Raw genomic sequence first — 14,741 nt, 5'->3', positions numbered from 1 at the left:
AGGGAGAGAAGTGAGGAGACTGAGCAAAACAGAAAAAGAAAAGACAGAACACTCATGGCCACTAACAAAAATGTGATGATTGCAAAGGAGAGGGAAGGTTTGCGGGGGGCGGGTGTGGTGAAGAAAGGTATGGGGGAATAAATGGTGAAAGACAGAACCTAGACTTGAGGTGTTGAACACACAATACAATGTACACATGATCAGTTGTTGAATCGTGCACCTAAAAATTGTATCATTTTGTTAGCCAATATCACCCCAATCAATTCAATAAAGGGGGGAAATTTATATTAATTCTTAAATTGCAATCAAACTGATTCATTTCATGTAATCCTTTCAGAAGTGTTTTAACAAATATTTTCAGGATTGCAAACATGTTTCTATTCCTTTTTTTGGAATCCAATCCTAAAAAATTTTATAAAGGCAAAATGAGGTAACGTAAGTTCTGTAACTGAAGATGATGTATGCAATTTTTATAACAATAAAAATTTAGAAGTATACAAAATGTTCAGTAATAGGCACATGATTATGCAAATCAGATTACTACAAATTAAGATGCTGTGAATGCTAAATAATAGGATGACATATGGTGAGGCATGTGTACAATATGTTAAGAGAGAAAATAAAAACTTGTAATTCTTCTTCTTTGAACATTCTAATATAATTTTAAAATCTAGAAGAGAACATATCATAGACTTACTTTCACTATGTACATTAACACTAAGGATCAAGCCTAAGCCCTCACTGGTGTAGCTCTGTGTGTTGAGCATCATTCCACAAATTGAAAAGAATCAAATTTTAAAACCCACAACACCATATTATCCTCTATCTGAACAGTTAAAAACAAAGCAGATGGGTTTTGACTATAATGTTATTGTCTCCAGTAGGATTAATTTATATTAGTGGAACTAACATGCTAACATACATACAATCATATAGGAAAAGTCATAAACATACGTAAAGCCTCCATGAATAGCCATATCATTGGCCCAGCCCTTCCCAATCTCTATACTCACTTTGATATCAATTTGAAGTTCATGCACTTCTATAGGAAGCAGTTGATTCTGTTCATATTTTTCCTAGAATATTCCAAGGTTGTTCCTTTCTTCACAGCCATGTGTTCAAATATACTGGAGCTGCACCAGATTGTACAGGGACGCTCCCAGCTGTGGATTCTGGGCTTTAGGCCACCTCATGGGGCTGTAGCCTTGGGAATTTGGCCTCCCCACTCTCCCCAGTGCCCACTATGTCTTTCTCATTCATTTTCTCAGCAACCTAATGCTACCATCATTTCTTCCAAAAACAATAGAAATTCCTGTTCCAACTTTGAAGTATATATAATAACCAAAACTATATGAAATATCAGTAATAAGATTGTCATAAGTAATACTTAGCAATCATATTTCAAGCAGTGAATATTACATCATTTATATGTACCTATTTGTGTATATAAGTCATATTTGCATGTATTCTTCCACGATATATAATAATTAAAATTAAAAGAATAAATTAAAAAAAACATTCAAATTACTCTTCTACTTAAATTTTGTAAATCCAGTGTATTCTTTACTTTAGCAATAAAGGATTTATTCTCTATCTAGCTAATTATTTTTCTTTTTGAGTATCTGGAAAATGACTCTTCAGATTACAGAGTCCTTTCTTTCCTCTGTATAATTCTCTGCTGATGTCCCTAAATGTCTCATTTGTACACCCTTACTGTTTCTGGAATTTGAAAAAAAAAATAACCTTTCTCTATGTCCACCTATGTCCTTCCTAATGGATGCCGGAACCTTCTGTCTTTCTACTACCCCAGCAATTTAGTTCATTTTAAGAAAGAGGCAAATCCACGACTACTAGCAGTAAAGCATTTTCAGTTCAGCCATGTAACTATTCCTGACCGGTTCTGAAGCAGAAATCTGAAGCTACTCATGACATCAAATGCACTTGGTGAAAATTAAGTGAACCTTCTTAAAATAGGTGCATTTCTGAGTTCAAAGTTAGAAATCTGACACTTACCTGTGAGAACACTCTAACTTGCTGTCAAGTATTTTTGTCCCTTTTAAGAGCAGCCCTCCATGACATGCAAGGGGTAAAATCTCTTTCAGAAATCATAAGGGAATATTTTAAGACATAATGAAATACAATATTAGCACCCTGGAGAGTGACATTCCCTAGCCATTTCTTTCCTTCACTGATCAGAAACATCCCACCTGTTGTAGGAAACTTAACTTGGGTTTATCTGTTTATCCTACAGAAGAGTAAGTTAACCCACCTCTTCCTCAGTAACCAAATGCAAACAGGTTTTGGAGGTTTTGGGTGCTTTGGGATGAACAAACATACCAGGCAATAGGAGCCCACCACACAGGATGATTAAAGGTGTTAAAGACAACACAGGGAGAAGAAATAGAAGTGTATTTGGTAGAAGAGGATACACAAGAAACTGCTTTGCCCCCATGCAGGGCCCTAAAACAACTCCCCAACATTAGTAAACGAAAAGTTTTCTAGTTCTTCTCATTTATTATCAAGTACAATCCAGGGAAGTTAGTGTGGTGCCTGCAACCTGAGAGTCAATTCTTACCCAACTTTTCTGTATTGCATTTGGAGAAAAAAAATGAACACTAAAATAGTCTGGTGTCCTGTGAAGGGAAGAGAGTCTCTGGGCAGACATTCCCTTTTGTGTCAAATATCATTAAAATATGTGATCTAGAAATTTAAATCTGAGTTATATGATTATGCTTCTATTAATAAGACCATATTTATAGAAATGTTTCCATGTAAGTGTATATAACTATATTAATTAAAGGTGACGTGTGGATAGTCACAGAGGATTGACAGTAAAGGACCTCAGAGTATTGCATGATATCATAAAGTTCTGTGCTCCCCAGAATTTAGCCTGGGCTCAAAAGCCTACTCAAGTAAAACAGGATCTTCTGTTTGGAAAATCATCATGAAATGCATCGCCTCTACTCTCTTACTGATTTGTTGCAGATCTCCAAAAGTAGGTGAACCTCCAGAATCTTGAGTTTGCATGTCCTTTAGCCTACAAGAAACTCCTTAAAAGTGAAGTGCTCAAAAAGGTGGCCTAATAAAAGATCCATTTACCTTAATCTTGTATTGCAATTTCACAATTAAATATGAAGATTGGCAGGATAGGGTTAATAGAGGAATAAGTGAGCACAGAGGAATATTAGGACAGTGAAACTACCCTGTAGAACACTATAGTGATGGAATCATGTCATTACACATTTGTTCAAACTCATAGAATGCACAACATCAAGAGAGAACCCTAAGATAAATTATGGACTTGGATGATTATGATGTGCCTATATAGGCTCACCAATGGTAACAAATGTACTACTCTGGTAGGGGACATTGATAATGGGAGGAAGCTGTGCCTGTGTATATGAGGCTATGTATACACAAGGTATATGGGAATTCTCTGTACCTTCCATTCAACATTGCTCCTAAACATAAAAATGCTCTAAAAACAAAGCCTTCAATTTTTTAAAAAATCCAAGGTGAGTTGTTTGCTGATGTATAGACTTTTACACACATATGCCAAGTGTCTCTCTTAGGTGTTACTCATTGGGGTCATGAGCTATACTGAGGCAATGATGGTGATGTATTGTTTAGATCAGCCTTAGTTACAGATGCCTGGACTCCAGCCCAGACTTTGGCTCACAAACCAGGGAAGGAAAAGTAGATTCCCTGTTGTACACAGTCAACTGTGTTCACTATCTCCTCCCAACATGGACTCATGGTCTCCAAGACTGATGCAATGCTTTAATTATTTAGAATGCTTGGTGCTAAAACTACTTCAACACTAACAGGCCCCTTTTTTATCAACTCTCCAGTGATATCTTCTCATAGCAACCCAAGATTTTTTGGCAAGTAGCTTTGGTGATGAATCTTACTATTGAGCTACTGAAAATGGCTCCTACTTACGGACACAATTTCCACAACATAGTGAATTGTCTGAAGATACTACATCAGCCACCTTGAATGGCATCTCTGGGTCCAATGCTTTGCCCTGGCATGAACTGTGTCTGAGCCCTCTTTTATTTCTCCCCAATATTGAGTTCATGCCTTCACACAAAATACCTTCTTGGCATCCTTCTCCTCACCTTACTGTCATTCGGAGCACCAGAATAGCACCATTGTTTATATATATGACATTTAAGGGCACCATTTTACTGAGTGAAAAACTGTTTCTCAAATATAAATACCTTGTAGTTTTTTAAAAACCTTCTGTGAAGTTCAGCTTCAGCCTTAATTTTCATCCCAATGATTTATCAGCCCAGATGATTTATCAGCCTAAACCTCAGCATTTGAGAAGCTGAAGAGCTCAATGCCATTTCAGGGTCATTTCTAACATTTCTGCTCATCAGGGATATGACAACATATTGTCACTGCCCTTGATACTGTCACATACAATCAGCATAATGTTTATGTTTGCGAATCAGTCATGCATTCAGATTTGTTGCTCATATGTGAATATTTTTTTCTCAAATATTAGTGAACAACTTAGTCATGACTTAGAGAGAATATCTTCTTATTTCTTTTATATTTTCACTCTGGTTTCCTTTTCTCTATGAAACATGAAGCAGATTGACATTCTTATATCTGTAATGGGAATACTAACTTTTTTCCAAAATGTGATCATGAACTCAGACACAACAACCACAGCTCACAAATAATAGTAAATCACCTCAGAAACAAGCACAAATAAGGTTACAAAGAAAAATGAAATTGTCCCTGGCCGGTGTAGCTCAGTGGATTGAGCGTGGATCTGTGAAGCAAAGGGTTGTTGGTTTGATTCCCAGTCAGGGCACATGCCTGGTTTGCAGGCCAGGACCCCAGTGAGGGACACATGAGAGGCAACTATGCATTTATGTTTCTCTCCCTCTCTTTCTCCTTCCATCCCCTCTCTCTAAAAATAAATAAATATTTAAAAAAGGAAAATGAAATTGCACCACTTTTTCTTCATTTATTTTGTTAACCTAACACACATTATTGATAAAGAAAGGAATCCTATCTCTTTTGCTTGCGTAAAACTAATGAATTATATGAATAGGGCTTCCACAGTTCTGTAATAGTAATTGCAGGTATGAATGCACATAGACATGTAATCCCTTTCTATATTTGTTTTTATTTTTTATTTAAACTTTTTATTTTATTGTGCAAGTAAAGTGGTCTGCATTTGCCCCCAACTTTCCCCTTCACCCCAGCCAGATCCACTTCACTTCCTTGATTTCACCCTGCCTTGGATGTGAGCTTGTGTCCTTCATAATTGTTCCTGAAAACCCTTCACCTGTTTCACCCCATCGTTCCCTCCCATCTCCACCCTGTTTACTGTCTACTTCTTCTAATTTCAATGTCTCTGGTTATATTTTGTTTGCTTGTTTGTTTTCTTGGTTAGGTCCCACTTTGAGGTGAGATCATATGCTATTTGTCTTAAAATATGTTTTTAAAAATTTTAATATTGTCACTTTTTTGTTTGGTTGGGATAGTTGTAGAAAATAATGCCCATCGAAGGGGTTTTGTTGAATTCTTCCAGTAAGATGGTGAAGAATGTTTTCAGGATAGGGCAAGAAGTGTGAGAGGAGAAAACAAAGTTAAGTGCAGGATACTAGACCAAGTTAAAAAATATAGAGTCTTTGGAGAGAAGGAAAATAATCTCTTCCTTGAAAAACCTGGGGATGGTGGATGCTCTAGGTACCACTTCCTTTACCCACAAAGATTTTAAAATTCTGTTTTTGATTACTTCTCAGCAGACTATGCTAGAGCAGAAATAACCTAGTGTTCCCAGTGACTGGAGTGAGACTGAAGAACTAACAACTGCCAAGATTTCTATTCTTGCTGAGTGACATCAGAGAAAGTTGCCCGCACACTGAGTACACAGGGAGGTCACTGTTATATCAGTATGAAAAGTTAAATCATCCTGGGTGGTATTGGAAATCAGGTTGTAGAGAACATCTGGAAACATGGGGTATAAGTTTGTTCCAAGAAAGTATATAGTAATTACTTCTTGCTTGCAAACTTGGGGTGAATTTCATTTTCTCTTTTGTATATTTTCATATTGCCTAAATTCCTGTATGAATGAATAGTATTTTCATAATTTGAAAAATATCTCATTTTATTTAGAATTTGCATGGACATTATTAAAAAAATGATCCTACAAAAGAAAAAAAGCTCCCCTTGATGACATCCAGGAATCCATAATGAAATGTGCTCTCATTAGGAATGGACTTTGGCTGGATTTCAAGTCATCATGAGTTTGCTCTTTGTCATTTTGGAATTGGCATTGGCAAACTCTAACCTCGGGGTCTATGGGTTCTTGGAACAGAAATAAATGCTTTTTTTTCAGTTATTTTCATACTCCTGCTTCCATCCCAGGTCTGAAAAGAGCAAAATCAACCAGCTGTATGCATGTAAACTCGTGTTTTTTTTTCCAATTTTTTTATTTAATTATTTTTCAAGTACAGTTTTCTGCCTATTACTCCCATCCCATCCTACCCCCCGTGCTTCTCCCCTCCCTCCCATTTCCACCCCTCTCAGTTGTTGTCCATGTATCCATTATATATGTTCCTCTAAATCCCTCCCCTATTTCCCCTGAAATTCCATCCCCTCTCCCCCTAGTCACTGTCAGCCTCTTCTCTATTTGAGTGTCTTTGGTTAAATTTTGCTTGCTTGTTTGTTTTGTTTAGATTCCTGTTAAAGGTGAGATCACATGGTATTTGTCCTTGAACACCTGGCTTATTTCACTCAGCAAAATGGTTTCCAGTTCTATCCATGATGTTGCAAGAGGTAGAAGCTCCTTATTTCTTTCTGCAGCATAAAATTCCATTGTGTATATGTACTATAGTTTTTCATCCATTCATTTACTGACAGGCACCTGTCCATCCATTTCATTTTGACAGGCACCTAGGTTGTTTCCAACTCTTGGATATTGTTAATTGTGCTGCTATGAACATTGAGGTGCATATATTCTTTGGGATTGGTGTTTTAGGGTTCTTAGGATACAATCCTAGCAGGGGAAACACTGGGTCAGAAGGCAAGCCCAATTTTAGTTTTCTGAGAAAATTCCATACTGTTTTGTAAACTCAAGTGTTTTAATGATGTCACTCTATTCTTTCCTAGTTTACATCTCTTCTAGTGAGAATACTGCTGTAATTTTTATGTTTATTTCTCTGTACACAGTGCCTATTCTTTTTAGCTCCTTTTAAAAATTTGCTGCTGCTTTTGATCAATTTATTATAAGTTACCTTTAATTGTAATTTCCTCCATGAATTTTATGCTTGGGATTGGTGAGATTCTTGGTCTTATGCATTTCCAACCTTTATTACACTAGGAGAAACTTTCCCTGGCTGGTGAAGGTAAGTGGATTGAGTGTGAGCTGCAAACCAAAGAGTCACTTCTTCAATTCCTAGTCAGGCACATGCCTGGGTTGCAGTCTGGGTTCCCAGTGGAGACCATGGAGAGGCAACCACACATTGATGTTTCTCCCACTCTCTTTCTCGCTTCCCGTCTAAAAATAAATCAATAGAATTTGCAGTTAATTAATTAATTAATTAATTAATTGGGGGGGGGGGATTGGCCAATATTTCTTTTAGTATTTTTTCCTCTCCTTCCTCCCATTCATTCTATTCTTTGATGCTTTTCAGCTCGAGGAGAGGAACAATCACAAAATCTCATCCTTGCCCAGGTTGGGGTGTCCTGGTTCACAGTCATTTCTGTAGCTCTCCAACCCTTTTATTACTTTGGGACTTTATGCAGTCTTTCTGCAACGTGTTACTTGAGTCAAATATCAAACTACACACAGCTCCAAGTTTCACCTCATCGTAGCGGATTTAGTAAATTTTCTTATCTTCAGGAAACATTAATGTGTTGTATATGACTTTATCCAAGCTGTGCTTCATCCTGTGATTCCAATCTATTTATTCCACTATGTTTCTCTCACATTTTCTAATCAAGACCTTATCTCAAGTATACAAAGACCTGGGCTCTCTATTATTTAATAATGAGAAGTAAATTACTGAGGCTTTCTGAGTTTTCATATATTCACAAATAAACTTTTTTCTCACTACAGTAAATTTGAAACAGTACCAAGAGATGAGAATTGATGTTTAATTTTGAGTGTCTTGGTTACTTGAGAATCAATTACACTTAAGTATAACATTCACAACTCCAGATTCAAGTGCTCTCAAAATGGAAGTGTAAGAAATTAGAAAAAATGTTCATTTGAAAGAAGTATGAAACCAAATAGCTGCTTGCTTATATGATATTGAGAGCTCTGACAAATGTCCCATTTGGGACTAAAATATGTATTCTGCCACCACTTTCCTGAACCAAACTATAGGGAATCTTTGGTTCAACATAAAATTTTGCCTTCACTTGAGAGAAATGCTTCACATACTAATGAGTTTATGGTGTCCTTTTCTCATTAGTCCAGATGATTAGGAGTAATACTTTCTGGTGCCAATTTGATGATAATTAAAAACCCAGGTACTGAAATGGCATGACAGTACTTGATTATGAGATTATGAAGTTGAAGTGGAGTTCGTGGGGGCTGTGAATTATACACATGGATTAGGTTGTCTTCCATATGAAAACACACATTTTAAAATATTCTCCTGTGAAAGTAAAAGACCAAATTTGAGAAGTGCTAGGCCTCACTTTTGATACCAGATTCTTCTCCAAGAATCAGAATTTTGACTTTTGAGATACTATAGAACCAAACAACAAAAATAAAACTTTTTTCCTCTTTCCAAAATAAACATAAAAGTCAAGGACAATTATTTGCCTGGAAACGTTCAGACTCCCAAAAGTAATGCTCAAGAAATAAGAAAGATAAAGCTCCTCCTCTTCCAATTGGACAACATTTCCACTTTACTTTCTCCCTTTCTCTCTCTTCATCATGCGTTGTTCTCTGGGCTCCCTTCTTTCCTGACCTTCTTTTATTTCTGCTGCCAAACTCTCTACTGCCTCTTCCTCTCCTTAGTGAGGAGCAGTGAGAAGACCCCAAAGAGTCATTGACTCACTGACACTTCCGTCTTGTCCAAATATCACAATCCTTTCTCTCTCACCACACACAGAATTAATTTTGAGAGATTTTCCAGAGACAGTGTAGGTCTTCACTGTTGTTTCTAGCTTTGATCGCAGTGAAGGCTTCATCACTGTAGACACCCCCATTGAAGGAGGCTCAGGCACAGATTTCCAGAGGAGTAATTTCTCAGAATATCTTCTCTAATCATCAGCTTGTCAAGATGGCAACCTTGACTCTGTAAGTGTCCAGGCCCTAGGGTTTAGCCCTGATGACTGTACTCACAGGGACAGAAATGAAATGTAGGGGAAAAATTGGTGCATATACACACATGCATGCACATACACTTGTTCTGTCATTTGTCAGTACTTTTCTTTCTTAAGAAAAATGTGTATAGGAAATTAAATTACCTAATGAGTATGACCAAATGTTGAAGGAATTCAAGCGAGGGTCGTCCTAGGTTATTCAACGTGATAATGGACTTTAAGTAATAATCATATTCTAATGCAATCCTCTCAGTTTTCTTGTTTATTTCCCCAAAAGTATATTTTACATTTTCTACCCATGAAACAAAACTAACATATTAAGGAGGTACATTGGAGTCCACATATAGTATTTATTAACTGAAATCATACTTTGTTACATCATGAAAGTTTCATGGCATTTTTAACCTCTGAATTCCTCAGGGTATAGATCACAGGTTTGAGCAAGGATGTTCCAATTGTGTTAAATACAGCTATCATCTTGTCTACTGGAAACGTGGTTGGTGGATGTGCATATATGAATACATACGAACCAGAGAATATGACAACCACGAAAATGTTGCATGTGCATGTGGAAAGGGCTTTTCCTTTTCCTTCTATGCTGAGGTTTCTCAGAGAGTACATGATGACAACATAGGAGATTAGCAGGTTAATAAAACTCATCATGCAAATGGCCCCACTATTAGAGACAACTAGCAAATTTATCACAGATGTGTCCATGCAGGCAAGTTTCAACAAGGGTTGCAAGTCACAAGAATAGTGATCAATCACATTGAGGCCACAAAAGGGCAATTGCAAAGCTAGGAAAATCTGTGCTGAAGAGTGGATACAAGATCCCATCAGGCCAGAATCACCAACACACCACACACTCTCTGGCTCATGATGATTGGGCATTGCAAGGGCTTGCAAATGGTGATGTAGCAATGAAAGGCCATGAGGATGAGCATAAAGATCTCAATGCATCCAAAGAAATGGACTGCGAAGCCAATGTAGTCATTGTAGGAAGTTTTCTTCTTCTCAGAAAGGGCATTCACAATCACTCTTGGGGCTGTGGTTCTACAGAGGCAGACATCAGCAAAGGACAGACAGAAGAAATAGATGGGAATCCCAAGGGACTTGTTGTTTTCATAGTCACTACAATGAGAAAGTTCCCTGAAAGTACTGTAAGATAAAGAAATGGGAAGACCACAAATATTGCTTTGATCATCAACAGAGATCAAACATAGAGATGATCTGCCTAAACACTGCTGCCATTGATCAAAAAGTTGTAAGAGATAAAATTATGGACACATGAAGGACAGCCATGAAAGCCAGGTCATATAATTCTACATTATTTTCTTTTCAACAGGTAAAGAGAAGTCTTGGGGACATAAGACATGAACTTAGCTCCTGACAAGATGTACACATTAAACCAGACCTACACTTTCATAGCTTTTGTTACTGAATTCATTCATGTTTCCAAACACTCCTGCACTTTCCTAACTCCTTGATTTGAGGGTACATCGCAGTAGTGAATAATCTAATTTTCCCTTCTTTAATTCTTACTTTTACCTTTTGAAATTTTAAACCAGTTCAAATATATTTGATAATACAGGTCTCCCCTTTTCTCCCAGATAGACTAATGCCTCTATCACCAGTTTCTTATATTATTGTGTGTCATTTTAACTGAATAACACAATCATAGATTATATATTATTCTTGTTGTATAAACTTATTTTTCAAATAATTTTCACTATTGTTATTTCATTTGACCTGCACATTCCTTTACAAGGTAATGTGCCTATGTGCCTGGTCCTTTCAATGTGGGAATTTTGATCTGAGATACAGAAACGTTTTCCACTTAGAGGCAAATTCATGTGGTGTTTCTCTTTCACTGTCTGGCTTATGTCACTTAGCATAATACTCTCCAGTTCCACCCATGATTTAGCAAAGAGTAGGACTCTTTCTTTCTTTCTGCAGCATAGTATTTCATCATGTAAATGTATCATAGTTTCTGACCCACTCATTTACTGTGAAAAAAAAAAAACAAACAAGCAACCAGAATATAGCTAGAGTCATTGAAATTAAGAATGAACTGACAGTCAACGCAGGAGAAGTGGGAGGAGGTAATGGGGGGAAGGGAAAGGGGTTGTCAGGAACATGTACAAAGTACTCCTGGACAAAACCAAAGAGAAGTAGAATCAAAGGTGGGTGGTGAGTGGGGACATCTGGGGTGAGGAGGAGTGAAGGTGAAATATAGACAACTGTACTTGGACAACAATAAAAATAAACGAATAGTGAAGCTCGAAAAGAAGGTAGGAGGGAAGGAAGGAAGGAAGGAAGGAAGGAAGGAAGGAAGGAAGGAAGGAAGGAAGGAAGGGAGGAAGGAAGGGAGGGAAAGAAGAAGAAAGGAAGGAAGTATTTCCAGGAACAGTTAGGTTAAAATTAGAGTGGGGTACTATTAGATAGCCTCTCCCTTTACCATTCACCATCCATGTCACATACAACTCAAACCCATTTCATGTAGATTTTATGAAGACTTTCTAGGATCATGTCGATTCTAGGAAACAGAAATCCTGAGCCCTCCAAGAAAGACACAAATTGTAACCTTAATTTTTTAGTCTAATTTCAGAACCAAGTTTTGAATAGTACATGGTGAAGCAAACATCAAAGCAGAAAATAGATACCTAAAGGAATAAGAGCATAGAAGAGGCAAGAGTAGAGAATGAGTGAAGTGAGAACAGGAGAGAGGACAATGAGAGTGAGCAGAACCAAAAAAAGAAGAATCAGAGGGTAGCATAAAGAGAGATAGAGAGGGGGAGGAGCAAAAGAAAACACTACAGAGGATAGTTTCATGCAAGATTTCATCACAGAACTCAACTTCTGTCTTTATGACCTACTGCAATATCACTGGCCCAAAACAAGATAGAAGGTGCAGTTATGAATCATGGACAAGGGTCATTGAAAACCCAGGTGTAAATCCCACCAACTATGGAGAAGAACCAAATTTCTGGGAGTTTCTACTATGACATAAACAGTGCGGTGACTCAGATGCTGACTCGGATGGCACGCTTTGTCTTCAGCTGTTTGGAACACAGAGGCAGAAATCACTACCCCTGGCTGGGACCTCAGGCTCTGGACACCTATCATGGCCTGATGGATAGACACTTCCCTCCCCTGCCTCCAACCAAAAGTTAGCGAGTGGACAGAACCCAAAGAACTATCAATATCCCTTTTACAGCCGGAAGCATCCAGACAAGTCCTCACCCACAGATCCCCAAAGATTGCCGTTCCTAATGCTTGAGAGGGGAATAATAGGTAAAATAGACAGCCAAAAAAGCTTGCAAGGAGGAGGAGGGATGGAGGGGTACATGTCCCACACACTGACTCAGCAGTCCTTGGAATTCTATGCTTTTTTCCTTGGATCTAGGAAAGAAAGCATTGGAAATGTGCTTTCATCCCAGGATCAGAAAGGCTGGAATACCTTTGGGTAAACACACCCCCATTCTGGAAAGCTAGCACTACCCTTACCAGTCCATCAATATGTAACTTCTTGACCCTCCCCCATCGCACCAACTATGTAAACCCTCAGAACAAAGGCTCTTGCTCTTGCCACTCCTGCCCTTGCCTTTCTCCCCTACCTCACCAAGGCCCTTGCCTGTTCTCTCCCATAAGAGCATATCACCAATAAATCTCATTTGCATGAAAAAAACAGGTGTAAAAAAAGACCTGCCCTATCGTATTCTCCACCTAAATCTCCTGCAGTGGGGGGCCTGCAAAAAAGAAATTTCTGACAACCTGCCCTCAATGCAATCAATGGTGTGTTGGCCCCTCAGGCAGTAGAGATGCTTTGAGAGTGCTGAAGCCAAGGAAGACTTACAGAACCTGGACCACTCTAACTCTTCATTTCAAGAACTATGTTCCGCAGTTGCATTGTGTCTTAGAACACACACTGAGTATAGACTCAATCAAATCAGTCTCATCTTGCATTACAAACTACCATTATTCTGCTCCACACATTCCTCATGGCATTTTTCACTTCCTTATTTCTGAAGGTGTAAATCAAAGGATTGAGCAAGGGTGCTAGGATGGTGAAAAGTATTGTCACCATTTTGTCAAAGGAGAAAGTGGATGGAGGTCGGACATACGTGACTATGCAGGGAACAAAGAACAAAACCACAACAGCAATATGAGATCCACAAGTGGAGAGAGCCTTAAACTGCCCTTCAGTACTGTGAACTCTCAGGGAGAACAAGATGGTACCATAGGAGGCAAGCAAAAAAGAGAAGATTATGATGCATATAAGCCCACTGTTGGCCAGCACAAAGAAGCCAAAGACATGAGTGTCAGTGCAGGCCAGCTCTAGTAATGGGTACAAGTCACATATGAAATGATCAATGACATTAGGGCCACAGAAGGACAGCTGTAAAACAAACATAATTTGTATTGTGGAATGCAGGAAGCCCCCTGTCCAGGCCACTCCCATCAGAATGCCACAGAGCCTCCAGTTCATGATAGAAGAGTAATGCAAGGGCTTGCAGATGGCCACATAGCGGTCATAGGCCATGACTGTGAGGACAATCATCTCTGCTCCAGCAAAGAAGTGTTCAGCAAAGATCTGGGTCATGCAGCCCTTAAAGGAGATGGTCTTCCTCTGAGACAGAGAGTCCACAATCATCTTTGGGGTAATGACACTGGTGAAGCAGGCATCCAGGAGGGACAAGAAAGCCAAGAAGAAGTACATGGGACAGCCCAGGAGTGCTGAGCTGCTGCTGATGGTCACCACAATTAGCAAGTTGCCCCCCAGAGTTGCCATGTAGCTCAACAAAAGTATAACAAATAATATTTTCTGAACTTTGTGATTCTGTGAAAGCCCCAAGAGGATGAACTCTGTTACAAAGCTGTGGTTTTGCATGATTTCCAAGGAAAAGATAATTGCCACCATAGTAAGAATATAAAATCTACAATTTTGAGAAAAAATCAACTGAGTCCAGTTTATGATACCATTTTATCAGAGTCATTGACCAGTCTGTGCATCCATGTGAAAGGCTGATTACATGCTTCTATTGTAAAGGAGAATAGAATATTGGAAATTTGTTGAAGGCTGTAGTGGAAAGTCAGGCAGAAGTGAGGAGGAAATAAATTATTCAATACTTTAAAGTGACCAGAGCTTATATGTAGGAAAAGTATTCATATACAGTAGGGAAGACACATAGTTTTCATCTCCACTGCAAAAGCAGATTACTTTTCCAGTAATGGATTATTGGGGAGGATTCTGAAGTAACATCCACATTGAGGACAGAGAACTTATATTTCATTGGTCACTGCTGCCATCAGTATGGAATGAGAATGTAGTGACTCACTTGCCATCACTGATCATGAGATAACCTCATCTACAAAGAGAAGAAGAAATAACCCCTAGTTTAGAGTCCTTTAAAATTCATCGCTATTCATCCAAA

General features: G+C 38.3%; 1 protein-coding gene and 1 pseudogene across 1 annotated transcript; both read right to left on the bottom strand.

Moving 5' to 3' along the window:
• Positions 1–9,669: 9,669 nt before the first annotated feature.
• On the bottom strand, positions 9,670–10,510 carry LOC118974792 (olfactory receptor 4C11-like; annotated as a pseudogene).
• Positions 10,511–13,261: 2,751 nt separating this feature from the next.
• On the bottom strand, positions 13,262–14,230 carry LOC118974813 (olfactory receptor 4C15-like). The gene has a single exon (XM_037028405.1). The coding sequence runs from the start codon at positions 14,225–14,227 to the stop codon at positions 13,262–13,264; it is 966 nt and encodes a 321-aa protein (XP_036884300.1). The 5' UTR covers positions 14,228–14,230.
• Between the last annotated feature and the right edge of the window lie 511 nt (positions 14,231–14,741).

The sequence above is a fragment of the Sturnira hondurensis genome, unplaced genomic scaffold (assembly GCF_014824575.4).
Source record: "Sturnira hondurensis isolate 20B ecotype Veracruz unplaced genomic scaffold, ASM1482457v3 Scaffold0019860, whole genome shotgun sequence".
Taxonomy (NCBI): domain Eukaryota; kingdom Metazoa; phylum Chordata; class Mammalia; order Chiroptera; family Phyllostomidae; genus Sturnira; species Sturnira hondurensis.
Note: the sequence above shows the minus strand (reverse complement) of the source record. Positions and strands in the feature narration are given on the sequence as shown.

Bases quoted from the DNA above. Each gene is read 5' to 3' on its own strand.
- LOC118974813 (XM_037028405.1), bottom strand. From the start codon at position 14,227: ATGGTGGCAATTATCTTTTCCTTGGAAATCATGCAAAACCACAGCTTT.